The sequence below is a fragment of the Cetorhinus maximus genome, chromosome 20, assembly GCF_964194155.1.
Source record: "Cetorhinus maximus chromosome 20, sCetMax3.hap1.1, whole genome shotgun sequence".
NCBI classification, from domain to species: Eukaryota; Metazoa; Chordata; class Chondrichthyes; order Lamniformes; family Cetorhinidae; genus Cetorhinus; species Cetorhinus maximus.
The window spans coordinates 62,379,637-62,407,614 of record NC_135898.1 but is presented as its reverse complement, the minus strand read 5'-3'; the positions used below and the strand labels follow the sequence as shown (position 1 = coordinate 62,407,614).

Below are 27,978 nucleotides of genomic sequence, written 5' to 3'. Positions count from 1 at the left end.
ACAGGACTGGGAATAATGTCCTCATCTGGAATACTGCATCCAGTCCTGGGTGCCATACTTGAGGAATGACGTGAAGGCATTGGAGAGAGTACAGAGGAGATTCACAAGAATGATTCCAGGGATAAAGAATTGTAGCTATGAGGATAGATTGGAGAGGTTGGGACTGTTTTCCTTGGAGAAAAGAAGGCTGAGAGGAGACTTGATAGAGGTATTCAAGATCCTGAGGGGAATGGACAAAGTAAATAGTGAGAAATTGTTCCCACTCAAGAGAACAGATTCAAAATAATTGGCAAAAGGAGTAAAAGTAATGTGAGGAAAATCTTTTTCACCCAGAGGGTGGCTGGAGTGTGGAACAAACTTCCTGAGAGGGTGATAGAGGCAGGTTTGATCAAGGTATTTAAAAGGGAATTGGATTGGTACCTGAAAAGAAAGAACGTGCAAAATTACGGGGATAAGGCAGGGGAATGGCACTAGGTAGAATGCCCTTTCAGAGAGCCAGCGCAGATTTGATGGGTCAAACGGCCTCCTTCTGCATTGTAAATATCCTGTGATTCTGTGACTTGACAGAGGCCTTAAATTATGAATGGGTTGAACAGCCTCATGCTTTCTTTTAATCGGCGTCAATCAAACAATCATCACCGGAGTAACTCGAATTTCAATTACTTTTTAAAAGAAACCTATAGGACTATTTTCTAGTTATGTTGAAATAAATTAGTCAGGCTCTTTGTGAATTAACACAAATCGCATTTAAAAGCTCAGTGTCCTTAGGCCCAAAAGAACCTATTTAATTTTTTTGAATTTTTGAAGCCTCCCTGAAGGCCTGCAAGTGAACGCGATTAGCAGATACTCCCAATGCTGATAACCTTGGGGATGTGGGTGAAGACTACTCCCAGCCTGATGTCTTTAAAACCAGCTCAAATGATTGCAGAAACTCTAGTCGCACTGAAAGCAATTTATGCTTAAAATACTGCGATCTTTTGTGTCGATTTATATTTTGAATTGAGCTGAGAAAGCCAGTGGAATGAAGCAGAAATTCCTGGCCCCTTATGGTCCCTCGTTTTGTTTTTTCCAATAAGTAGAAATACTCTTTCGATAAACCTGCTTTCTACTGTTTTAATCAAACTTCACCATGTTACCACTTATAAATGTGCAACAGAAAATTTTTTAGAGCAAATTTTTTTCTGAAAAAATTACATTTTAAAACACTGCCCAATTGCACTGGTTCACAGATTTTGCGTTTGGCAATATATAAATGAGTATGAGCAGATACACACTTCAAAATGGGCGCCGTTTGTACTGGAATCTGCAATAGACCATAAGACATAGGAGCAGAAATTAGGCCATTCAGCCCATCGAGTCTGCTCCGCCATTCAATCATGGCTGATAAGTTTCTCAACCCCATTCTCCCGCCTTCTCCCCGTAACCTTTGATCCCCTTACCAATCAAGAACCTATCTATCTCGGTCTTAAATACACTCAATGACCTGGCCTCCACAGCCTTCTGTGGCAATGAATTGCTTTGAACGGAGAAACTATATCCCAAGGTAGTTATTAATAAATCCAATTGGGAAATAAGTGGAAATGTCCTTACTCAGATAGTGGTTAAATGTGGAACACTCTTCCACAGGAAGTAGTTGAACATAAGAGAAAAGGGAAAAGAAAGATATCCAGATAGGCTGAAATGAAACAGATGGAATAAGAGGGAGACTCATGCAATATTTACACTAAAAAAGACCAGTTGAACCCAATGACTTGTTCCTGTGCCGTATAACTTATGTAATTCTATGTATCGCATTGCAAAGAAAATCGTTATACCTTTCTACCAGTCACAAGATATAGTATCATTTGTTTGTTTGTTTCATAGTGGTTTTTGCAATGTTGCAATTATTACTTCAAAAGGTCATGTGAAAGTCCACAAACTTCCATATGTTGAAGAATATGAGGAAGTACAATAATTTTGAAGCACTAGCGCATGCTCTGCAGCTGGTTAGTTTCTAACTCAGGCACGCTACTATAAAGAGGAACTGAATAATGCTCAGTCCAGAAGGAGGTTTCTCCCCCAGACATATTGTACATGATTGTCAACTCAAAGCAACATTGGAAAGGACCTGGAAATGGGTTGACCACAGGTTTTGTTGGCTATTCAGGGGTCTGGGATTGAGAGAAGGAATAAACAAAGAAGAATTGATTTATCTATATATCCCCCTTAAGCCATTTACATAGTTTAGCCCAATCTAAGCCTTTTGCATTATTGCTGTATTTCAGATTTCAACCTATACATTATTCTATATTTGAATTTTAAATATAAGTTCCAGGCTGTGGTATGTTCTGCACCATGGTCTCTAATTTGGATAATTTAGTCATCTGCTAGAACTGGTGATGCTTTGCCACTCCCACAATGACCAGAACTACTACTTTCGAAGCTCCAAAAATGTATTTTAATAATTTGTCAGAAGGGTTTGTTTAAAATTCTCATTCCGTGAGACTGTAAATATTAAACCCTGTAAATAACTTCTTAAAAATTATGATCATAAGCTTGTGCTGATAACAGGAATGTGCTGGACACTTCATGTTAGCATTCCTTCCGCAGCAACACAAAATGCAACTAAATATGGAACCCGAGTGGCTATATTTACTGATGTGGCCACATAATGTTAACCACGTCGAGGAATTGTAGAGCTGGAAATGTAAGATGGCTCTATGTCATGCTAAGTGTTTTGTCAATTGTATTGGTTCCTAATTTCTAAATTCATTGTGGAGAACTTCTATCAACATAGGCAAATATCCATGAACAGAGATGCCCAGGATAGGCATAATGGGTTCATGGCTTCCTCAGTAACGTTATTATATGATTCTAACGCAAAGCCATTGAAACCAGAAATGCAATTCTATATCCTGATCAGTTGTAAATATGTCTTCTGGTTCAGTGGTATCATTGACTCCTCTAAGTGGCCTTGAGTGCACAACAAGAAGTGGGAGGAGCCATGGATTGGCAACGATTCAGAAGCGGTGAGGAAAGGAGAGAAACTGGAGGCAGGGCTGAGGAGGGAAAAGGAGGAGCATTTCCAGAATTAACTGAGGAGGTATTTTAGACTGAACAGAGCACAGGATGAATTGATGGCACTGGAGCGAACGAAGAATCTCATTGAATGGGAGGATAGAAACCACCAGCTAGAATTGGAGGGAGGTGGACAATGTCAGAATAACAGGAGAGGGAGATTGGCAGAGGAGATGAGTGCTTGCTTGAGTGGTGGGACTGAGTGGGCGGGTTTGCTGAGAAGGGGAATGCGAGTTTGAACTGAGAGATGGGAAGATGGGTTGGAATGCCAAGGTTAATTGAGGGAGAGAAGAGTGCGCCCAAATAAAGTGGCAGTGAATGTTTTTGTGACAAGGATGAAGAGAAATTTGAAGGGCTTATAATATTGCAATGAATGAGGGCTCTAAAGCGTTTTGAACTGTTGAATAGAGAGAGCTCCACTGCGAAGGGGGGGACGCTTGGTCTGGTTGGTCTGTTAAAAATCCAAATGTGAGTTTATTTTTCCTGCTTTTTTGATTGGAAATCTAGCAATTGAGAATGATTTAAAATGAACCAGAATGATCTAGTTTTAATTTAAACATCTTAAGTGTCCAAGGAAAGCATGTCACAAACCTTCCAGCTAGATTAGAGTTGAGAAAAGGAAGCTTGAACAGAATAAACAATTCTCAAATGGCAAATAAAGTAATTTACAATAAAATCAGGTAAATGCTTCTACCTTTTTAAATGAAAATATTGCAATGACAATCTCGGTTAGAAAATCCACTGAATAAAGTAGCAAACCTAATTTTTCTGGCTGTTATGCATCAGATTGCTCTAGAAAAGACATCTTTAACATTAGTGTCCCCCTTCAATCTTACTTTTTTCTAAAAGCAATAAAACAATATCCTTTATTTCTGCACATTAAAATATATGCTAGTGTCCCAATGAATTTCCAGTATAATTTTTTTTCACATGCCATAGATTTATACTTAGGGTTGTTTTTGAATTTTTTTTTTTTAAAGCTGTTGGTAAACTTTTAGGTAGTTTCCCATGTCACCAAAAACAGTACCATCTGTGTTGGAAGACTGCATTTTCGCTCCATCTTCAATGTAACCTCTGCAATAGAGGTGGTCTGCTTGGTATTGTACCTCCATGATGTCACCTGATGTCAGCTAATGTCATGCTTTGAATGATTCTGACAGACTGAGATTGCTTCAGAGAAAGTTAAGTCTGTTTTTGATTTTAAAGTTTTTTTTCTGGTTCTCCCAATGAACGCTTCAAAGTTGGATACAATGGCATATTGTACATTGGCAAAATGATTTATTATTTTTGACATTTTGTGCTTGAGCCAGATTTGGATGTGTGCCCTGATTCCTGAGAGGCTAAAAGAGCTTTAATGCTTGGCAGGCAAGTATAGGCACAGCATTGTGTCTTAAAATTACTGGCAGCAATTCAATTAGGACATGATCTGGCTATCATGGTATGATTTCACTACCGACTGGGGCAAATTCAGCGTACTCCAATTTATCCACACTTACTTGACTATTATTATCAGATACTTTTGTGTTTCAACTTCCCTTTAATTAATGTGTTAAAAGCTTAGGGTCTTCCTGTAGAGTTTCTCTCAGTATAGTAGTGTCAGTATCTCCCATAAGCAGCCTAAGCACCTTAGAGACATACCCATTCTCTAACATCTAACTAAATGTATTGTAACTTAGGGATCTAACAACGGTAATCCCTTGTGATCAGAGCTAATATTTCTATATTTGCACAAGCCCTTCTTTGATCACCTTTTACAGTGTCCATACACAATGGTTAGTACAATGAGGCTAAATATGAATTGTTAAGCTGTCTGTTTCAGAGCAACTGAGCATACAAAGCAACACAAGTAGGATTCACCATATTAGGTGAACTCTTTTGTGCAGATTATCTCCTAACAGCAAGGAGATAAACTTTTGGGCTTTCATCAGTTTGAGTGTTACTGTCTCTTCAACAGCTGGTCACCCTGCAAAGTTCCAGTTTGAACAGCTAATTCTGCCCCGTTCTTCTCCCTCAACCCCTCACCAGAACAGTAGCTCCATGTCTGAAAAGATCTCCACAAAATCAGCCCAAATCTATGTTCCATCTTTACTTCCAGCTCAAAAGATAACAAAGAGCCTGAAAGAAGTCTAGGAATGAGACATAGGCCATCAGACGGAAGAGTAATGAAGATGGGTATAGATATTCAAGGATGTTACCTGCTTTAGAGCACATGAAAGCTTTATTTTTGGGGACAATTTTCTGTCTGACACATGTAGAAAGCCGTCATTTTTCCAAAGTCTTGAAGTTGAACTTTTTCATATTTGATCTCAGGATATGAGAAAAGCATTTATTGCTCATTTCAAGTTACCCAGAGAAGCTGATGGGCCTTTATGAACAGTGATGTCCTTATGATGTAGGGAATTTCAGGGTCCTGATCCAATAATAGTAAAGAAATGGTGATAAATGTCCAGGTCAGGATGGTTAAAGGAGAGCCTTGAGGTGATGGTGTTTCCATTATCTTGCTGCTGGTGTCCGTCTCAGTATTAGATCTTTCAGGGGTGGGAGGCATTATTGAAGTAACCTCAATGAATACCTACCTCAGCCAAGGTGCACCAATGCTGAAATGGTATAAACTGAGTCCAGTAACGCTGATCAAGTGGACTGCTTTCTACTGCATGGTGTCAAGCTGTTGCAGTTACACTCAAGTGAATGGTGAATATTCCATCATATTCCTGACTGGAGCCTTGTAATTGCTTGAGAAATTTTGAGGGGTATGGAAATGAGTAACTCATCAGAGTATCTAGTGTCCACCCAGGTCTTATAACCATATCATTAATGGGGCTGTTCCAGTTAAATATTTGGTCAACAACCCCAGGATGTTGATGGGATCTCTATTATGGTCATGTTGTTGAAGATCAGGGAGATGTGGTTGGGCTTTTTCTCGGTGTAGGTGGTTATTAACTGGAGTTTACCTGTATGTGGTGCAACCTTGCCTTCCAGTCGACAGTCCAAGCCTGGATACTGTCCAAGTCCTACTAAGCTTTCAGAGGTTGCATCATTATCATTTTTTTCAGTGGAGCTGATCACAGTAGAATCATTAGTGAACAGCCTGCTCTTGATCTTGTAGAGAGAAGGTCATTGATGTACAGAACCTGAGGAGGTCTAGCAACAGTATCCTGGATCTGTGGTGATTGGCCTCGGACAACTGTGACCATCTTTTTGAGTCAGATATGGTTCCAGTGGCTGGAGGGCTTTCTCCATTATCTCCATTGACCTCAGTTTTGGTAGGTTTCACTGGGGCCATACTCAATCAAGTGCTGCATTAATGTTGAAAGTGCTAACACTTGCCTCTCATGTGGCATTAAGCACTTGCCATGTAGTTTAAAACTCTGACAAAATCTGGATATGGATGGTGTTGGTGGAAACCCAACTGAGCATTTGTGAATAGGCATCAAATGGTGGTTCCTTCCATTAGTTTCTGACAATTGGGCAGTGATTGGTTAGGTTGGATTTGTCCTGCTTTCCATAGGCAGGATATCCTGGGGTAATTTTTCACATTGTTGTACAGATGCCAATGCTGTAGCTGCACTAAAATAGCTTAGCTAGAGGGGCCGTGAGTTCCAATGAGTAATTTATCAACACCGTGACCAGAATTCTGTAATTGCCCTTTGACCTCACTTTGAGCTCAATCAACCATTTTTTAATATTATGTCATGTTATGAGAATCAAATATCTTGGATATTGGCAGCTATGATGATGTATTATCCACTCAGCACTTCGGTGGAAGGAAATACTTAAAAACAAAAAGGAAAAAGAAAACGTAGTCTAAGCATTAGTCCTTAATGTGATGTGCTGGGCTTCAACATGTTGATGATTGAATGTTTATATGTCCTTCTCCCCCAGTGGTTGTCTGGTTGTCCACCACCATTCTTGACTGGGTGTGGTTGGACTACAGCACTTTGCTCTGATTGATTAGCTCTATCTGTAGCCTTTGATTTTAGCCTTACGGGAACATTTTTGTAGCTTGACCGGTATAGTGCCTTGTTCGAAGGTTGATCTGGTACAGCTCCTGGTATACTCTACTGCATCTGATTTGCACCATATTTAGTCTTTGGCTTGATAATGATGGAGATTGTGATAGTATGCAAGACTGCTGCTGAAGGACCAAAGTCCCTATTGGATGTTTAGTTTTGGACTGCTTGACTTATCCTTAAACACAGTAACAATGCCACAATGCATGATGGAAGATGTCCTTGCTGTGAAATTAAGACACTCTTTTCAAGTATTGTGTAGATCATTCCATAAATGCTATTGTGGACAAAAATATCTGAAACAGGTAGGTTGGTAAGCATTGGATCAAGTAGATTACTTCCTTGTGTTGTTTCCTCTTGCAGGCCAAGTTTGACACCTATCTCACTCAGGACTTGCCCAGTTTAGTGAGCGGTCATACCACGGAACTTTGTATGGTGGTGAACATTGAAGTCCTCTATTCATATTACCTGTTGTGCCCTTGTTTCCCGAAGCTCTTTCTCTTAAGTGATGTTTAATAAGTAAGGTCACTTAGTCACTGATTGATGGGTATGGCATATGGGAATCACTAGATTTTCTTGATTTGCTTTGACCTGAAGCCTGAGACTTCATGGGAACCTGATGTTAAGCACTTACAGGACCAAGCACATCTGACTACATACTGTTCTCCCACCTCTCGTGGGACTCTCCTGCTGTAGGACAGAATATACCCAGGGATGGTATAGAGTCCAAGATGTTGGCTGGTAGATGTGATTTTTGAGGGAGTGATTGCCAAACTGCACAACAATCCCTAGATGTTTGTGAGGAGAACTTTGCAGGGTTGACTAAGGTGGAATTGTCTGGACATTGTCCTGATCTAGTGCCTGAGTCATTGTTTCATTCAATATTTTACTTATAGTTGTGCCTTGTAGTGATTGTTCACAACGGAATAATCTGAGTTATAGAGTTCAGTAGGATATAACAGGTCAGTCAGAAATTGTATGACTGAAGTTTCCCTTCCCTGAAAGACATTAGTGAACCATTTGGGTTTTTATAACTGAATGGTACCTTTGATAATGTTTTATGGTGCTAGCCCATAAGTTCCCCAGCTCATCTGAATTGAATTTCATAACTTGCTGTGGTGGAGCTGGAGCTCTCAAACTCTTAGTCCAATATTGTATATCATCTATAGGGAGCATAAGCAATTCTTAATCTGTAATTTTATTACAATGTACTGCAGCAAGGTAAAACAGTAGCAGCTCCTGGTGCTTAAAAAATGCAGTGCTGCCTGTCGGTTTTCTCCACAATACTAAGACACAATTCAGAATTTTGAATGAGTAATCTTGAAATTTAACATTAAATTGGTTCCCTCATCCGTCAATTTAATGAGAAGATCATTTTAAAATTGAATGGTATGTTAATTCTATACTAAAGCATGCTTTTGTTTGCAGGTATTATTCAGCCCTGGAATGGGTTCCATGACCGATATCTAATTGAAGATTATCTGGATCTGTTTGATCTCGCAGCACATCAGATTCAGAGTCAGATAGCCAATTCATCTGCTGAACAGCTAATTAAAAGCAACATGCTCATTGGTGAGATACTTATTCCCCCACACCGTATTGAAATGATTACTTCAGCTCCCAAAAATTGTGTCACTCTGAATCACAAGTTGAGAATGTTACATGCATGTCGTAGCATGGTTAATATCATTTAATGAGCACAATTTTTATGGAAAAACTGATCATTTATTTGACACAGTTTCAACTTTTGACTGTCTGATGGGAAACCTGATAATTCATAGGAACAGTTCAGTCTTGGTTTGTAATAATGCTGCTGCAATTGAACTTTTACTGGATCGCCACATGAAAGTAATTCTAAGTAAAAGCAGCTGTCAAAATTTCATTTGTCTCTGCGTGCTTTTTAAAAAAAGTACATTTTGTTCCCTTTCCCCACTTTAGTTTCCCTGACCTCACACCGATCCCAAAGTAAGATAACAGGGAACTGCTTCATTGTTGGGCCTCTGGCTTTGCTTCTTTCCATAGCAGAGGTGAGGTTTAATGGTGAATTGTTTATGTGGACTGCATCCAAGCATTCTGACACAGTATGTCAGAGCTGTGGTATGATGTGCTCCTGTCCAAAACATGCAAATGCTACAAGCAATGATTTGTAACAAAAACAAAGATTGCTGGAAAAACCCAGCAGATCTGACAGCATCTGTGGAGAGAGAAACAGAGTTAACGTTACGAGTCCGTATGACTCTTCTTCAGAGCTGAGGAGAAGTATGATGAAATTTATACTGTGTAAAGGGGGTGGGGCACGTGGAGCTGGATAGAAGGCCAGTGATAGATGGGGACAAAGGAGGGATTGACAAACATGCCATGAACTAAAGGACAAAGGGAATGTTAGTGGTAGTGGTTAGTGCTAAAAAAGGTGCTGATAGTGGCATTAAGGTAAGAAAGCAGAATGTGATAATAGCAGAACAAGGGTAGCATTGTGTGAAAGAACAACATGAAACAAGTAACAGATGGCCCTGTATGGGACAGGGTGGGGGGAGGGGGAGTGGTGGGGGATAAAAAGTTAGAAGGGGGGATAAAAAAAGGGGATAAATCCACGGATAAATGAATAAAACTAAAAGTAAGTGAATAAAAAAATAAAAATGGATGTAGAAAGAAGGGGATAAAAAAGGGGGTGAGGATGGAGGAGAGTTCATGGTCTGAAGTTGTTGAACTCAATGTTAAGTCCAGAAGGCTGTAAAGTGCCTAGTCGGAAGATGAGGTGCTGTTCCTCCAATTTGCATTGGGCTTCACTAGAACATTGCAGCAGGCCAAGGACGGACATGTGGGCATGAGAGCAGGGTGGTGTGTTGAAATGGCAAGTGACCGGAAGCTCTGGGTCATGCTTGTGGCCAGACTGGAGGTGTTCCGCAAAGCGGTCACCCAGTCTGTGTTTTGTTTCCCCAATGTAGAGGAGACCACATAGGGAGCAGTGAATGCAGTAGACCAAATTGAAGGAGGTGCAAGTGAAGCGCTGCTTCACCTGAAAGGAGTGTTTAGGCCCTTGGATGGTGAGGAGGGGGGAAGTAAAGGGGCAGGAGTTGCACCTTCTGCAATTGCATGGGAATGTGCTGAGGGAAGGGGATAAAGTTTTGGGGGCGATGGAGGAGTGGACCAGGGAATGGTCCCTACAGAATGCTGACAGGGAGTGTGAGCGGAAGATGTGTTTGGCGGTGGTATCATGCTGGAAATGGTGGAGGATGATCCTTTAAATGTGAAGGCTGGTGGGATGAAAAGTGAGGACAAGGGGTGCCATAATCATGGTTCTGGGAGGGAGAGGAAGGTGTGAGGGCAGAGGCGCAGGAGATGGGTCGGACATGGTTGAGGGTCCTGTCAACCACAGTGGGGAGAAAACCTTGGTGAAGAAAGAAGGAAGACATGTCAGAAGCGTCGTTTTGGGAAGTAGCATTATCGGAACAGATGTGACGGAGGCGAAGGAACTGAGAGAATGGGATGGAGCCCTTACAGGAAGCGGGGTAGCTGTAGTCGAGGTAGCTGTGGGAGTCGGTGGGCTTGTAATGGATATTGGTGGACACTCTGTTACCAGAAATTGAGGTCAAGGAAGGGAAGGGAAGTGTCGGAGTACTTCACCTCCATCGCATCTGTTCCGATGATGCCACTTTCCAAAATGACGCTTCTGACATGTCTTCTTTCCTCCTTAACCAAGGTTTCCCCCGCATTGTGGTTGACAGGGTCCTCAACCGTGTCCGACCCATCTCCCGCGCCTCTGCCCTCACACCTTCCCCTCCTCCCAGAACCATGATTGGGTCCCCCTTGTCCTCGCTTTTCACCCCACCAGCCTCCACATTCAAAGGATCATCCTCCACCATTTCCACCAAATCCAGTACGATGCCACTGCCAAACACATCTTCCCCTCACCTCCCCCATCGGCGTTCCGTAGGGACGGTCCCCTCTGGGACACCTGGTCTATTCCTCCATCACCCCCAACACCTCATCCCCTTCCCACGGCACCTTCCCATCCCCTTTACCTCCTCCCTCCCTCACCGTTCAAGGGCCCAAACAGTCCTTTCAGGTGAAGCAGCATTTCACTTGCACCTCCTTCAATTTAGTTACTGCATTCGCTGCTCCCAATGTGGTTCCCTCTACATCAGGGAGACCATATGCAGTCTGGGTGACCGCTTTGAGGAACACCTTCGGTCTGTCCGCAAGCATGACCCAGACCTTCTGGTCACTTGCCATTTCAACACACCACCCTGCTCTCATGCCCACATGTCCATCCTTAGCGTGCTGCAATGTTCCAGTGAAGCTCAACGCAAACTGGAGGAACAGCACCTCACCTTCTGATAAGGCACTTTACAGCCTTCTGGAATTAACATTGAGTTCAACAACTTCAGACCATGAAGTTCCTCCGTCCTCACCCCCTTTTTTTAACCCCCTTTTTTCTACATTCACTTTTATTTTTTATCCGCTTACTTATATTTTTATTCATTTATCCGTGGCTTTATCCCCCTTTTTTTTAAATCCCCCCTTCTATTCCTTTTTCTATCCTTTTTTTCTTCCCCACCGCTGCCCCCTCCCCCACCCCGTCCCCCACAGGACCATCTGTTACTTGTTCCATGTTGTTCTTTCACACAATGCTATCCTCGTTCTGCTATTATCACATTCTGCCTTCTTACCTTAATGCCACTAATAGCACCTTTTTAGCACTAACCACTACCACTAACACTCCCTTTGTCCTTTAGTTCATGACATATTTGTCAATCCCTCCTTTGTCCCCACCTATCACTGGCCTTCAATCCAGCTCCACCTGCCCCACCCCCCTTATACAGTATAAATTTCATCACATTTCCACTTCTCTTCAGCTCTGAAGAAGGGTCATACAGACTCGAAACATTAACTCTGTTTCTTTCTCCACAGATGCTGCTAGACCTGCTGAGCGTTTCCAGCATTTTCTGTTTTTATTCCTGTTCCTTTGTTACTTTGAGCAGATCCTTTTTTACTTTTGCTCCTCCTACCTACTGTGCCTCGGTATTAGATTATGCCACACCTTTCCACTTTTGGTCCTGTAGCCAAGCCCAAAGAATATTGTCAGGATCAGCTATATCGCAGTCTCCCATGGGGAAATGAATCTCACTTGCTTCCACTCTTCTTAGTTAAAAAAAAATCATTTTATTTCTTTATAGGTGAGGCAAGTGCTTCCACAATGTGGGATAATAATGCTTGGCAGAATTTCTATCGTCGCACTACTAATGGTGAACCACCATATTTAATTCAGGACTTCCTTCATGCAGTTCTACCGGCTGCTAAACTTATTGTTATGCTGAGGGACCCTGTTGAGAGGTTAGTTTGCAGCCTTTGTTGATTGTCAGTGTCTCTATTGCCAAACTGTTAGGAAATTTGAGTTCTTGCAAAGAGTTGCACCTGTGCATTAATGACTGGTGGAAATTTCCAAATTCTCTCACTGTATAATGTTACTGGTTCTCCAGCACTTTCATGTGTGATTCAACATTTCTGTGACTAGGAATTTGGCTTAAATAATCGGAAGAAATGAATTTAACCTGAAATAGATTCTCAATAATAAACATTTTTAAAACATTACGGTCTACTCTTATTATAGAAGTTCATTTTTTTTAGAACTAAATTCATACTTAAGTTATGTGTATTATTTAATTCAAATGGAATAAATGCAAAAATAATTGATTTTATCAGGAGTAGCCTGTGGGGGTGGGGGGTGGGGGGCAGGGTTTTTTGTTTCAGAAGGGTTAGTGGATGAATGGAGCCTATGGACATGATACTGAATCTTACTGTCCAGAAAAGCCCTAAAGTTTGATTCTGTGCTGAGCTAACTGATCTCAGCCAGGGCAGTGTATTAGGACCATTATAGTGCATCTCAGTATGTTGAAGGTGGGGAAGGGAAGATCAAGCAGAATTAATGCGTCTTATTTTAAGTCCAGTGAATCCCGCTAGGTTTGTGCATGTAACACAAGGGTTGTATGGAGCTCTGCTATTAAACTTCCCAGTCTATTGACTCCAGTTTTCTAGGTTTTCTCACTCTTGGACAAGGTATCTATGGATTTCGACCCTAGAAAAATTCAAGGACATATGGAGAAATAGCATAATTGACAGTGGTTTGGAACAGTTAACAAGGCTAAACATTTTGGATAGCTATGGCAATTATTGCTGAAGTACTTTAGATGTAATAGCCAGTTATGGATTTTGCATTGAATTGGCACCAGGACTGTGGTAGGAATTTGGCATTGAATTGATGTTGTGTAACCACTAAATCTGAGATTGGCGCACCTATACTGGCTGCCTCTGAGAGTCATCCAAGTCAGTGGCTTGGCACTGAAATAAGGCTGCACCACTGCTAGAATTTCAGCTCTAGCCAACGTGGCAGCCAAAACTTGATGTATTTTTGTGACATGCAATGGAACTATAGGTTTTGTAAGAAACTGAAGCCACTGTCTGTGCGCAGTACAACCCACCAATATAAGGGAGGCAAAAGGATGTAACTCACCGCTCCCGTTCCCATGCCATTGATGTAACAAAGGAGTAACTCTACTGAAAATTCAATATCCCTTATACAGATGCCCTGAGTATCCATTTCAACCCAATCCCACAGGATTCAAAATTATTGACCAGGTTAGGCGCAGTAGAATCTGCATTCTAATTCTTTGCACCCACAAGTGCAATTATTTGATTTTTTAAAAACTCTATGCTGACAAGATTTTCACTGAAAAAAATAATTTATTAACTTGCATTGCTTCATTTTATTTCATTTCATTTCCACTGGAATATATAACTGCTCCATTTATAATCTTAAATTCCAATATTTCTGTTGTGATGCTGTTATTTATAATATCCTGACAGTTCCTCATACATAATCTTTAACATAGTTACAAAATGTCTTCTAACTTTTTATTATTGTGCAGAATGGCTGCTAATTAAAAATTTTGTGTGGCTTTTCTTCAGTTTTAACATTTAGCTTTAAAGATATTAACAGTAATATTTTGGTGAACGTTTGTGCTCATCAGTATCAGTGCCAGCTTTTTGGAATACTTTTTCTACTTTGGCCATCAATTGTTAGCATCATGCACTACCAGCTCAGATATGATGTGGCTAAATGTCAAGTTTATTTTGCTGAACTTCACCTTAATCTTTATCTAAGAAAATCTCTCCAGTGCACAACATTGGCATTTTTCCCTTTTCCATCTCAATCATCCTTATTGCTTTTTTTTTGGGAGTTGAGTTGTTAATTGCTGCAGAATTGTAGGACTGCCCCTGCTAGGAACTGGATATAGACTAAAAACTGTTTGAAGTCTTAAAACAGAGGCGGGCATTTTCCTAAGCTGGATATGAACCCATGTCCCAGAGAAATCCAATTGCTAATACATTGCCAGATCCAGTCCCACAAAATAGTGCCTGACTTTGATCTGAGAGAACAAAGACATTTCAAAATTATTTTGGAAAAAGAGTTGTCAAATACATTGGCAGTGAGGAACTGGTGAGCCACTGGCTTGGTTAGGGGATGTGAGCTGGGAGTAGGTAGACGAGATAGCCCATCAGGTATAGTTAGTCCGTTTTAAATTTGGACTGGAAATATCTCCTGGATCTGATGACACACTGGAGTTAAAGGAAGTTACATGGATTGTCTTCCTTGAATTTCCTTGAGTCTTGCAGCATTCTGGGATCATGGATTGAATATTTTAACACACAAACTGAAGAAGCATCCAGGGATCTGCTAAAGCACATTGGGATTGCCCTTTAATGGAGTAAGGGAAGGACATAATTACAAACTGATCCACATATGCTAGTGCTAATCAGGTAGTGCATATCAGTTTGGGAGTAGATCCCTTACATTCTAATGCTACCTATGCCTTCTTGAGCAACTCCTGACCCGCATTCTGTTTTCTGTCCACTACTGATTTCTTTCTCAATTTATGGTTCTTCTTCCTTTTGAATATTTCTGTGTCATACTTTATACATGGAATTCTTGCAGAGTAATTCTAAAATGTCTCTCCCACTTTTTTTATTTCCTTTTGTTGGTTTCTTCCTCCTATAATGTTCTGAATAGCTAAGGCCTGTGATCATCATGACTGTTCTCCTGTCACCTGAGGACTGAGGGCCAACCAGCCTTCATTATAAATGGATATGCTCTTCTGATGTAATGGGCTTAGGTTCCCCCAACTGTGAGCATGCACACATGCAAAACACACACACTAGTGTGGAAGGGCCTATGTTGTGAGGATATAATGAGAAGCTCCTATTACTTGTGTATTGATTTCTTTGCTTTATATGTTTACTTGCTAAAAATGTCAAGTTTAAAACTTTTGGGAAGGCAAGGGGACATAAGTGCATAAGCTTAAAACCTGGCCATTAAAGTCAAACAGTTGTAAAGGATTATGACTAATTTTAAAATCCCTTTTCATTACTTTTCATTAATCCTCTCCCTCAAGCTTTTTATTTAAAGTGATGTATTCTAAGGCCTTGATCAACCAAATCTGAAAGGAGTGGAAATTTATTAATATGCTGTCACTTACTTTCCTTCAACAATTCTATTGTTCAGCTATGTAGCTCTATTAGTTCAGTTCCCTCACGCTACCAGAATCAACACACATCCATGTTAAGCTCCTCTCAAGTCTTTAGCACATCTTGAATCTTTTCAAGCAACCAGCAATTATAGAGAAAAGGATGTTGATTGTAGTTGTTATACAATTTTAAAGGCAATACTGATAGTGAAACTTCATTTTTGTTTCTTATTCTGAATCCACAACGCACTACCAGGGCTTAAATAGGATATCTGTGGAACACAATGACGATATTAAGTGAAGGCAATAACTAACTTATGGTTTTAAACCAGGCTAATATTTGAAGTCTGGGAAGTTTATCATTCCACTCCTGAAACCATCAGATTGATTACTGTGACCGTAGAAAATATTAGTTTTCCAAAAAAGTCACCATGTTAAGGAAAAGCACTAACATGGAAAAAGAAACCTAGCTTTTGTAAAAATGGAACAGAAACATAAATTGCTGGAAAAACTCAGCAGGTCTGACAGCATCTGTGGAGAGAAAGACAGAGTTAATGTTTCGAGTCCGTATGACTCCTCTTCAGAACTCTTTTGTAAAAATGGTATGTTTTGGTATTCTGCTGAGGGTAAGTCACTCAATTTATGCACTTGGATGATACTAATATATTCACACTTTTTTAGGCTGTATTCTGATTACTTGTACTTCATAAGCGCTAACAAATCTGTCGAGGATTTTCATGAAAAAGTAAAAGATTCACTGCAAATATTCGATGGATGTTTGATGCACTCTTCCCTTAGATCCTGTGTGTACAACTGCACCGTGAACTCTGCTATGCCCGTAAGTACCTTTTAGTGAGTCACTTAAACAGTCATGACAGTCGATATTTGTCAAACTGGATGTGAATTAATAAAACAATATTATTTCTGACTATCCTTGGAGTAATACAATTGGATATCTTATTTGATGAGAGGCTTTGTGGTGCAGTGGTTAGTGTCCCTGTCTCTGAGCCAGAAACTCCGGGTTCAAGTCCCGCTCCAGGACTTATTGGCCAAGGAAGGCGCATTTATAACGCGGCCAAACTGCAAATCCTTTCAGTGGCAAGTGGTAACAGCGGGATAGATTCCTCATCAGCCATGTGATGGAAAGAATGTTGAAGCCTCTAGCATCACAACCTATAGCTCCAGACTACAAGTAAAAGTTTATTTTGCCACAGCAACTTGGACGCCTTGAAGTGCCTGTTGGCTCAGTTGGCTGGACAGCCAGTGTGGATCAGATTGGTGCCAATAGCATGGGCTTTGATCCCTGTTCCGGCTGGGGTGGATTCGGGACTTGCCTCCTTGCTCTACCCACGGTGGAAATCGTGACGCTGTGGGTTGTACCTGCCTTCGGGCAGAGAACTGCAGAAGAAGAAGAATATCTCATTTTATGGTGCTGTGCTTAAGACACATAGCTGCATGTCAATTAAATTCATTGTCGTATTTGGGAGGGACTTTGCAATTCTGAACTTGTTGGTTAGAAATTGGAACAACTCATGCTCTCATTGCATTTGACAACATTAAAGATCTGACCACATAAGCTGAAAGAAGTTTTGAATGGGCGTGTAACTTGGAAAATAGGAGATAATAAATATTTCTAGTATATTATTAAGGGAATGAGTGATTAACTAACTAGATTGCCACAGTATTATCATTATCCTTAGTTGTTTTAATTCCATGGCATGCAACAACTTGCTAGCAAACATGATACTCATTCAAATTACCTCAGCGCTGTTTTTCTCCATTTTCATTTTGAGGTTTTATTCTATACTCAGGAAATGGGGAGATATTGTGGCACAGTGGGTAGCTCCCTGCTAGAAGCTCCGGTTTCAAGTCTCGCCCTAATACTTAACAGCCAAGGGGAATGCATTTATAACGCGGCCAAACAGGTTAAGTATCAACCTGCAAATCCTTCTAACACAGGCCAGTAGCAGGAGGTGAGAGTGGGAGAGACTCCTGCTCAGCCATGTGATAGAAAGAACATTGGAGTCTCTACATCACTATCCATAGCTCTGAACTACAACATGCATGTAAAAGTGCATGTTGCCACAGCAATTCTGTCTCCCTGAGTGACCTGTAACATACCACCACCAGTCAGGAAGGAAACTGGCATTTCACGTTTTTACTGTTAAGACCATTTCAGTAGTGACCTTGCAATTTATAATGTCTTTACAGTCCTTCACACACAATCTTTAACATCACTAGGTACAAAATGTCTTCTAACTTTGCATTATTGTGCAGAATAGCCACGAATTAAATTCTTGTGTGGCTTTTCCTCAGTTTTATGGCACATATTTTAAGATCATTTGCTCCTTGATCTACAGATTTATGTATTAGCGACTAAACTTATTAAATTTAAAATTAAATTTAAGTATTAGCATTTGTGTGCATCCATCAAATTGGACCTTGTATCCAGGCCCCATTCCTGGTTTAAAAACAAAAAATGATGGAAAAAAGTCAGCGAGTTAGGCAGAATCTGTGGAGAGAAACAGAGTTAGCATTTCAGGTTGAGTGACCTTTCATCACAGCTGGATGTCCTTCCTGTATAATTCTTCAATATTACTGCCCCATTTGGTTCCCATTGGCTCTATAAAAGGGACAGCATCAGGCAGCATGAGCAACAACATGAAAGGGAACATTCCCTGGCCCCAAGCCTCAGAGAAGATGAGGGGAGAAAGACATAGTACCCGGATGACCACTTGCTCTCCTGCAGAACCACAGCTAATGGTTATCTCTGGGTCTCTAGTACACAGTGCAACCCTGCCATGTACAATCCTGCCAACACAATCAACACTCATTTGTAAACGATCAATGCGAAACTACCATGTGAACATCATCCAAGTTGAACGGATCTGATGTACAAATGCATGTTGACATTTTAGAAAAAAAGGTAAAATTGGAGCTGAAATATTTGGCAAGCAAACCTATACTTCATGCCATCAAACAGTCTCCATTTCTCTTTTTATGCCTTGGTTCATGAATCCAATTTACATTGGCAGAGTCAAATTAAATTTAATGCTTTTAATTCTAGTAGTGGTATATTAAACTTTATTTTTCAAAATTTGGGTGTGCACCACAAACCACATGTCCTTATTAAAGTGAGGAATGTGCGCTGGTGCATAGAACTTTTTTGGTACCAATTATCAACACCATGTACTTGTAGCTCAGGTATAGAATGAAGGGATGCAAAGTAAATCTTTTTCCAGTGTGTTCAAGCCTTTAAGGAGACTTCCTTACTACATCAATGTGATACCTCTGTTTGCCAGAGCCCCATCCGCTCTGTCCCCACAGAGTCTAACTATCGATTTAGTGTCAAGAAATATTACATTATATGGAGTTTAGTGCTATAGACACATACCCATTAGGAACAGGGCTGACACTGCAGAAAGTCACTTCATTTAGGAGCCTAACGTCTAGTACTGGGAGGAAATGTCATCTCATCAGTCTTGGGTGGCTCAAAAGCCATCGTCCAAAAATTTGCTAGGCCATAATGTGCAATCCAGCCCTTGAGTTCCTAAATCTTCAGAGGTGTTTTACATTATAGTTCAAGAATAACCAGATTAAAGGCAAGGCAGGATTTGCCAACCCATTACAGTTATTTTCTTAGTCATTTGTGTTGATTTCTAATAATATTTCTTTTCCTTTACAAATATTCTTTAGCAGGTATGTATGATGACAAGAGAATAATAACCAGCTGAAACAGTTTAAAGAGTTTTAGAAGATGTAGTGACACAGTGCGTTAGAGTACACTTTCTACTTCTAGGACACGTATTAGAATCCAGCCCAGACAGCGTAAGTCTTCTCTGGCTATTAAGGATCTATAGTGGTGTAAAATCCTCCTGACAAAACTATGGGTTTTCATATCTACACCAGATTTCTCAAATAACACGTTACACATTTTCTCAATATACTAAAATAAAAATGTCGTGTTGACTTAATTGTTTTTCTGGCACTAAAAACCTTGGAATATATTACCTACACCATAAACCTTTATTACCAGCATATATCAATTTGTGCCTCCACCAATTCTATTTCCTGTTGGCTAAATGACACAGCCTCAGACTTTTCACAGATATTGCTCTCTATCCTTCCGTACTTATTTATCCAATTGGTTATTGAGCTTGAGGTAACAAGTTTGGGCTTGACTGTCTGACTGTAAGAAAATCTTTATTTAGAGAACAAGATTCCAGTTTCTGTTCCTGCTGATCACTACCCAGTAAAGTGCATATTTGTTTATTTAGATTAAGGAAAAGATCAGACATGCAATGCTCTCCACTAACTCCTTGCCCATCATTTAGTCTCACAGATAGATTGGTAATGAATAAAGCTAGTTCTATTTTGGCTTAACTACCTTGAGACTAACTGCATAAAATTGTGAATGCATTGCAATTATAAACACCCACTCAATTTACATAATATGTTGGGTTAGTAGGATTATTGGCATCTCATATAAGGGGCCATCAAAACTGCTAGCTGATTTACCATACCTGTAGTGATAAGTTCAAGTTTAGCCTTCAGTAGTACTTTAATTCTTGTCCATAACTCAGTGCAATTGATGCACAAAATTTTCTGTTTGCCATCGCCTTTTGTTAGGTTACTTTTTTCTCCCTGTAGAATTTTTCCAACTATAGATCATTTGAAATGCTGTAAGTAAGTGGTGTTGATTTGCTTCTGCTTGCCCATATATGAGCTGTATGTCTTCACCTTGCATTTTAATGTGTTAATATGAATTATTTGAAAAAATATTCCAAATTAAACAAACACTCCTAATCAAATATAGCCAGTGTCCCTATATCATCAAGGGTGAGGAATGTAACAATCTTTTTACTTGCATCATTACATCTTAGGCTACCTGGAGTCTTTGGAATTAAAGTGCAGGTTGTTGGGAACACACAGCTGCAATCTTATGTACTCTTTCCTGCAAAATGATAGTCTTGTTGGGGTAACAGGAATGTTGTACTGCTTTCCATTTTTCAGGCAACATTTCTTTATCTAAATTACTTAAACCTAGAAGTTACAGCATATAAAATTAATGTACAAACACAGCATGTTTGTATCAAAGCATTTTGTATGCTATGTTATGACAATTCTAATTTGGGCCCCAAAATAAAATTAAAACCAGAGGGATCACTCCTTGGTAACCTTCTGTAAGTATTTGTTTTGATTCTTTCTTCCCTCCTACCCCTTCCAAATGGTGTCTGTTTTTAGAGGTATTGATACCATGGACATTTCATACAGTTGACATGTAATTATTTCTAACTGTAGGATTATTATAACATGATCATTGTAAGCTTTTTGAGTGACAATCTGCATTTGATTACCAGAGGATAACCATAGCCTGAGAATATTATTTGCCAATATTACAGTTTTGACTACAAGATAATGTCAAAATAAAATATACTGCATCTTCAAGTGTATTGAGTTCCACTGCTACAATTTACCTCCATATTGTTGGAGGAAACTGTTGCCTAGCTTCTCTTTAATGTGGATTAATTTTATTTCCTCCTTCAGAGGGAGACTGAGAGTTAGTGTTTGGAGAAAAAAAATGTTTGTGTGGAATATGCAATACGTGCAATCCACAGTATTTTTCCCTTCAAGGTCTCTCAACCCTTTATAAAAGCCCATCCAAGACTGATTATTGGTCCCATATTTGGGGAGGTTCCATAAGCATTTCTCTAACACTCTTGGACAGGATTCAAGATAGGCCAACAAGCAATCCTTTTCTCACTTCAAGCTACTAATGTCTCTTCCATTCATTTCTGCAATTGTTCCCTTGCTTCCTTACCACGGTTGTTACTTCTCTGCTAATTATTCTTGTATCTCCAACATCAGATGTACGCCATTCTGCGTGCTTTTCCTCTTTGCATCTTAACTGTGTTAAAATCAAGACCCCCTGTCCTCTCCGCAATTCTCATTTGTTGCCAGGGTTTGAGAACTTTGAACATTCTTACTTGCCCTAGATCCTCCCTCCCTGCTTGATGTCACCTGCCTTATCTTGGTTCTTCATCCAGGTCTCTGGAGTCAGATGAGGAACCCCTCATCTGCCACTCGTACTGAATGTTTGTAATGCTTTTTTTAAAAAATAAAGAAAGCAATTAAGAACATTAGGCCATGTGTCTTGTTTATTTCTTTTGCAGTCCCTGATATTGAAACTTGATGGTAACTGCACCATTCCCTGATCAAGAAGACAGTTAGATCATCTCTTCTTTGGCCTCTTGTCATGATCTCTTTCCATTTGGTCAACAACATTTTTTTAGGGTGGCGTGGGTTGACTTGGCTTTCTAAGCCGGGAATTTCTGTCGGGACTTTTCATGACCTCACACCATAACTTCAACAGAAGATCGCTGGAATCCTGGAGAAATAGGGTAAATGGCTAAACATTGCTATTCACACCATTTCATTAGGATTTCTGCTGAGGTTACAATAGGGGATTGGGAAACCCCCATGGAAATTTTCCCTTGTTGTCTTATTCCTTCCTCCTGTGTCTTCTCCATTGGAAACTCCTAGTATGGGGAGTTACAGAGGAAAGGTCCTCCATTCACCTTTAGCGCTGTGCGTCAGTGAACTGGTGGTGTGCCACTGACCTTTAAAATGCTTGCCTTATAATCCAAAGGGAAAAACTGATTTGAATCCTTTTAAAATATTCATTACTATTGGCCAAATATTTTTCATAAAGTGATGGGCCACAAAAGAAACCGATGTACAAGGGTAGAATTGCCAAACAATATGTTGTCTTTCTTTTTTTTTTAGGTGAGATTGCAAATTGGGTTGTATGCGGTCTTTCTGTGGGACTGGTATGCAGTTTATAACCGAAACCAATTCCTCATTCTCCGACTGGAAGAACATGCCGCTAACTTGAAAAAGAGTATGCACAGAGTCTTCGGATTCTTGAGCTTGGGTATGATTTCAGATTAAGCTGCGCTTCTGTGCTAAAAGCATTGCTTAATAAAATATATTTCTAGAGTACATTAGTCAATAGCAGTATGCTTCATTAAGTATATTGTTATGAACTCAGAGGATCAGCAGATTCAATACTTAGATTCATTCAGCAAATACTCAAATTGAAGTCAATTTTGACACATTGGGCCTGGATTTCAACCCCTCAATTACGTCACTTCTAAATAGTTCGGAACTGGTGTTAATCTTTCTTGAATGGTTAAGTGAAAGTAACACTCAAGATTCCCTTAACATGTATTTGTTTTTTTAAAAGCCCTCCTGGCTGAAGGTTGTTCTTCAGCCCATTCCCTCCAAGACAACCCCTTTCCCATATAATTTTGTATATTGCAATGAAGTTCTTGCTTTAGACTGTTGCTTCAAAAATCCAGACCTGTGGGGTTGTCGATTCTTTTGGATTGTATGGCCACTGCTGCTAGCAACCTGGGAAATAAAAGGCTTTGTTTTCACGGTATGTGCTTGTTTGTTTTTTCTTCTTGTACAATAGCTGCAGCTGCAAAACTTTTCCCTTGTCTTATGTTCTCATCAAACACGGTTAAGCTGAAAGACAGACCAGGCTCAAGGGGCTGAATGGCCTATTACTTTTCCTATGTTCCAGCACTGAGACAATCAGCTACTTATATATATATATATGTAAAAAATTCTATTAAGCAATCAAGTAGGAGTCCAGACCCTAACAGTATTCTAAAGATAGGCATGGGGGTAAAGGAAGAGTAGGGAGCCAAATTCTGGATGTCCTAACTGAATAATTGTTTAGTTTCTATTGATTTTTATTCTTCATTATGATTGTGTAGTTAGAATGTGACCCTGGTAGCCCAACAGCTGGTATACATTCATACTGGGCAAAGTAATAGCAATATATCAGATTCAATGGTACTGTAATAGAATAAGAAAACATTTTGTGGTTATTTGGGAGCAAAATAGATCTGTAAATTTCATGACGGAATGACACAAACCAAGCTAGGTTATGGCTTTGAGCACTGGGTTTTAAATCAGCTTTGTAAATACCTGAATTTGAGAGCCTTATTGTTGAAATGCTTCCCTCCTAAAATTCAGACAAGCAGAAACTCTATGCATAATTGATGCTAGACATTAATGGCCACAATAATTCTGAATGGACCTGATTAACTGAACTTATAAGTGGTTCAAATGATAAATTAGTCTTGATACCGTGCTTACTAGTTAGTAGTCTCTTCACAATAAATTCACAAATTCCATTGACTCCAGCAATAAAACCAAAGCTTTGTTAAACTGGCTCACAGAAATACCAGCCTTTCAGTGAACCTGCTTTTCAGTTGGAAGTTGAAGCTGCTCAGCTGTTTTTTTTGGTCAACTCCCAAACACATCTTTCCTGGTCATCAGATTAACCAAGCTACCAAAGAAGTTGCTAGTGCAAATAGGAATGCATACAAAGCTGAACTGGTAACCTAATGCCTCCCTCTTTTTAAAAAAAACGCTTTATTAAGCACTGGCAATCTATGCTTCAGATTAATTTCCTATTACAGGGTATGTTTTAAATCATGGTAGAATAGGTCATTGAATATTAATGAATATCTAGGTATTAGTTTAAGAAATGACACACTAGTAACTGCACTGAACCATGCTATTTAACTCAAAAGTAAACCATCTTCCTTGTCATTTTCGGCCTTGATTTGCTGGCACAAAACTCAACCAAATATATCTTGTCCCTTATTTAAATCATGGCAGGATAAGGAACAAAAATAAAAGACAACTCATAGAGGAAAGAAAAGGAGTGCCAAATTCAGAAGGGAAGGTTTAAGTTTGCTGTGCTATTATTAGATTTCTTTTCCTAAAGCTCTACTGTTACTTTTCAACAGGAAATTTGACAGAGCAACAAGAGGCAGCCATCATCAACAATCCTGCGTCAAATACCAGGCGTCCCAAAGACAAAAGCCTTGGACCTATGTTGCCAGAAACTAGGAGAATTCTTGAGGATTTCTATAGGCCATTTAACGAAAAGCTGTCTATGCTACTAAATGATGATTCTTTCTTATGGGAAAAATAAATACAGACCAAATTCACAAAACTGTAAAATATCAAATGTTTTGTATAATGCTTTTTTCACTATTGTGGAAGGTTCAACAAAATGTTGATGTTCAAGTTAAAAAGTTATTTTTTTAAGTTTATTTTTAAACTCTTATCTGAAGACTTGTCCAAAACTCAGCAAAAGGCTTGTTTGAAATTTAACCCTAATTATAAAGAACCCTATCCATATGCCCGCATTTAACTTCCCATGAAATATATAGATTCATAACATTTGACACTGTGATCATAACAAATCAAAAGCCCTAAGTTTGTGTAAATAATTTTTTTAAAAAGTAATTCCTCATGATTGTTTTAAATATTTTGTAGGATTTTCAATGACACATGTATTTGGTAAAAAATGAAATCTTTGCAGAATATGTTTAAATATTGCTGCCAAACAGACACAAGGGGTTTCAATAGTGCCTACTTTAGTCTTCCAGGAATTCATATACCATAATTATGGTTTGGTAAGGGATGTAAGAACTACTATTTTTAACTTATTTTCTATTCCTTTCCTCCCTGTCGGTTCATGTCTTGGAGCTGTAGAGGAATCTCTCCAATGATTGTGAGGATTCAATTTTGCAAAATTCATTATCTTCATTTGCCACCAGTCAAGAATAATTGCAAACTTTTGTTTCTTGTTCTATTCTTTGCATATTCTCAAACAGATAATCGGGCTGTCTTAGTTTTGCCTGGAAGCAAGTAAATTATGACTGGTGAAATGTTAATTATTACATCCATGGACTGAATTGGACAAAATTCAGTGTGTTTTCAAGGTCCATATGCACAGAAAACCTATTTTTGTGTGTAACACTCAGTTACTGTTATACACAGAAGCTTGCACTCCGTATTATGCAATTAATCTATGATTTGGTTTTACTGGGAATGCTTTGCTGTCCACGGTCACACCATCTGTTTTTGTTAAGAACTGTTAGGAAAGATTGTGTAGCAGTGCCCCCTATTGTCCAAGTGGTTTATAATTAGAAAGGTAACTTATGCTGGTTCAAAGAATCTTAAATGTTTGTGGTAATAGACGTAAATTTGTTGTGAAATGTCAAACTTCATCAGAACAAAAGTTTTCTAAAATTTGTCCTTGAAAACTGCATCAGGAAGAATATGCATTAACTGGTTGATACTCCTTGGGAGCATTTAGCAATGAGTACCATTAACCTGCCGAATAATGAAAGGGCTTTAAATATTTGAGAATACTAATATTTTTCTGAATTAATTTTTATATTCAACAGGGCTAATAGGATAATAGAACACCGTTTTACCTCTGTTACCTAGTCAGTTATTTCCAGGTCAAGCTTAATCCAGTGATTTACAAAGTAAAGCAGGTTTTCCGTGTAGCTCAACAATAGGTCACAACTTTCAGGATCATTAACCAGTTTTTTAATGCCAATCTAATGTCCTGTTTTTCTCTTTTTAGTTAGTGTTCTTTTAAAAACAAGAGAAAATGGGTGCAGAGGAATTGAACCTTACAAAAAAAAAATCTCTGTAAATTCAGAAAAAAATAAGTTTTTCTATTAAATATCCCTAAAACTCAAAAATAGTGAGTTTAAAAGAGAATGGCCCAAACTAAAACTCAATCTGCAATAATTTACCTTGGTCATGGACAGTACTTCAATGGATCTCACCATCAGATTCTTGCTAAACTTCCAGATAGTTATTTTTAAATTAAAGCTAAAATATATATTGTGGCTCCAACCCACTTACCTGTCATTATGATGATGGGATAATAAATTGGAAAATTATCTACAGAGGCACAGTAGCGATCTTGCTTTCAGTGAAAAATGCCTTCATCTGTGAACTGAATCAGCCTATGATGACTTTAGTCTTCAAGGGGCTCTGTGGTAATTTGACTGAGTTCATTATTGCATTGTCCTTGCAGTATTCTGGTGTAGCGCTTAATCATTGCCTGACTATATGTCATGGGTGTCCACAGCTACTAGGGGTGTGGGGGATGTTGGGGCGGTGGAGGTTTAGGGTAAGCAACAGCAACTTGAAGCTACATTTGAATTTTTTAATAACTTTTTCTAGTTCCATTCATTGGGCACAAGGACACTTGCCCAAATGTTCTGGCATTGCCGGATGTTATATCGATGAGATTGAGCAGTGGGAGCCACCTGTTACTTGGATGTTTTTTTGGAAGAACAAAGGAAGACTGGCTCATTGTTAGCCTCTCATCCTCATTTACAGGCAGTGGTGCTGCTGCCTAACAATCTCTATGCAAAACCGGCAGTGTAGGTTCTGGATTGGACCACAGCTACTCTGAATAATTCTGCAATCTGCTGCATGACTTCCTGCAGTTAACATGCACCATAGGATTGGTGATGCCTCTGACAATAACAGTCAGCCGTACTGCCCCCTGTATCACCAGTCATTTAAAAAGGGGGGTTGGAGCATTACTCCATCACGTGGCCACAGTTTCCGTTTCCTGCTTCCGTGTTTCACTGTGTGGCAGCCACTGAGTTTTAAACAAGCATTTTTAGAACCGGAACAATCTTTACAAAGTCTGAAGTGTACATTAAGAATTAGTTTTCATTAAGGCTGCCATCACTTTTATTCCTGTTTAAGGACTGCTTGTTATTAATTTCCTGCCCCTCTCTGGTATCATTCCACATACGGAGTGTGGAGGTAATTGTTGAGAACCATTGTTGCATTCTGCAGCGTTACAAATTTGCAAGCATGCAATGTATAACCACAACCGCCAGTTCACACAAACGTGTTAACTCAGTGCTATGAAAACCACTGTATCTCAATACACTTCATGCATAATTTGAAAACATCAAGCCATTTCCTATTCATTTCTATATAACTGACCACATTTTCTCATCACAGATTGTTAATTGTACTGCCTATTTTTCTACAATAAACACAATTAATCTGAATCTAATGCGTCTACACTGAAATATTTTTGTACAATGCAGACATAGAATGCCTTGCTTTTGCTCCCAAGAAAGTAAGGTGTTTGTGTGAACAGTTAAGTTTGCCTTTTGATCTGTGCTTCTGTTGCAATACATCTACAAACTCTGTTTTCATGCCTTCATTTTAGTATATTATGATTTCCTTTTGTTCTATTTTCAGATCCTTCTACCCTTTCAGTTTCTCTACAATCTTTCTTAATCATCTGCTGAACAAGATAAATAACACACAGTGAGACTCCATGGCATTTTGGGAAAACAAAATGTAACTTTAATATATAAATGCAAGTTGTATATTTTGTCATTATGTGGAAATTCTGCTGCAGTCACTGAAGGGCTAATTGGTACAAACTGAAACTAATGTTTGTGCCAATTACTAGAATTTAGTTCAATTTAAGATTGTTGGCGTTTAGTGAAAGTGCAAGCCAG

General features: G+C 39.3%; 1 protein-coding gene across 5 annotated transcripts in view; it reads left to right on the top strand.

Annotated features, from left to right (window-relative positions):
* Positions 1-27,516, top strand: part of LOC144694432 (carbohydrate sulfotransferase 15-like) — a 76,485-nt gene extending 48,969 nt beyond the window's left edge. For 3 of the 5 annotated variants that reach the window (XM_078564828.1, XM_078564829.1, XM_078564830.1), the window contains 5 exons: positions 8,496-8,639; positions 12,245-12,401; positions 16,271-16,427; positions 22,376-22,523; positions 24,418-27,516. In XM_078564828.1, the coding sequence (XP_078420954.1) occupies positions 8,496-8,639; positions 12,245-12,401; positions 16,271-16,427; positions 22,376-22,523; positions 24,418-24,605 (794 nt within the window). In that variant the 3' untranslated portion in view covers positions 24,606-27,516. Of the gene's footprint in view, positions 1-8,495; positions 8,640-12,244; positions 12,402-16,270; positions 16,428-19,285; positions 19,418-22,375; positions 22,524-24,417 lie in introns of those variants that run through there. The other 2 variants (XR_013579752.1, XR_013579751.1) reach the window with 2 other exon arrangements.
* The last annotated feature ends 462 nt before the right edge of the window (positions 27,517-27,978 follow it).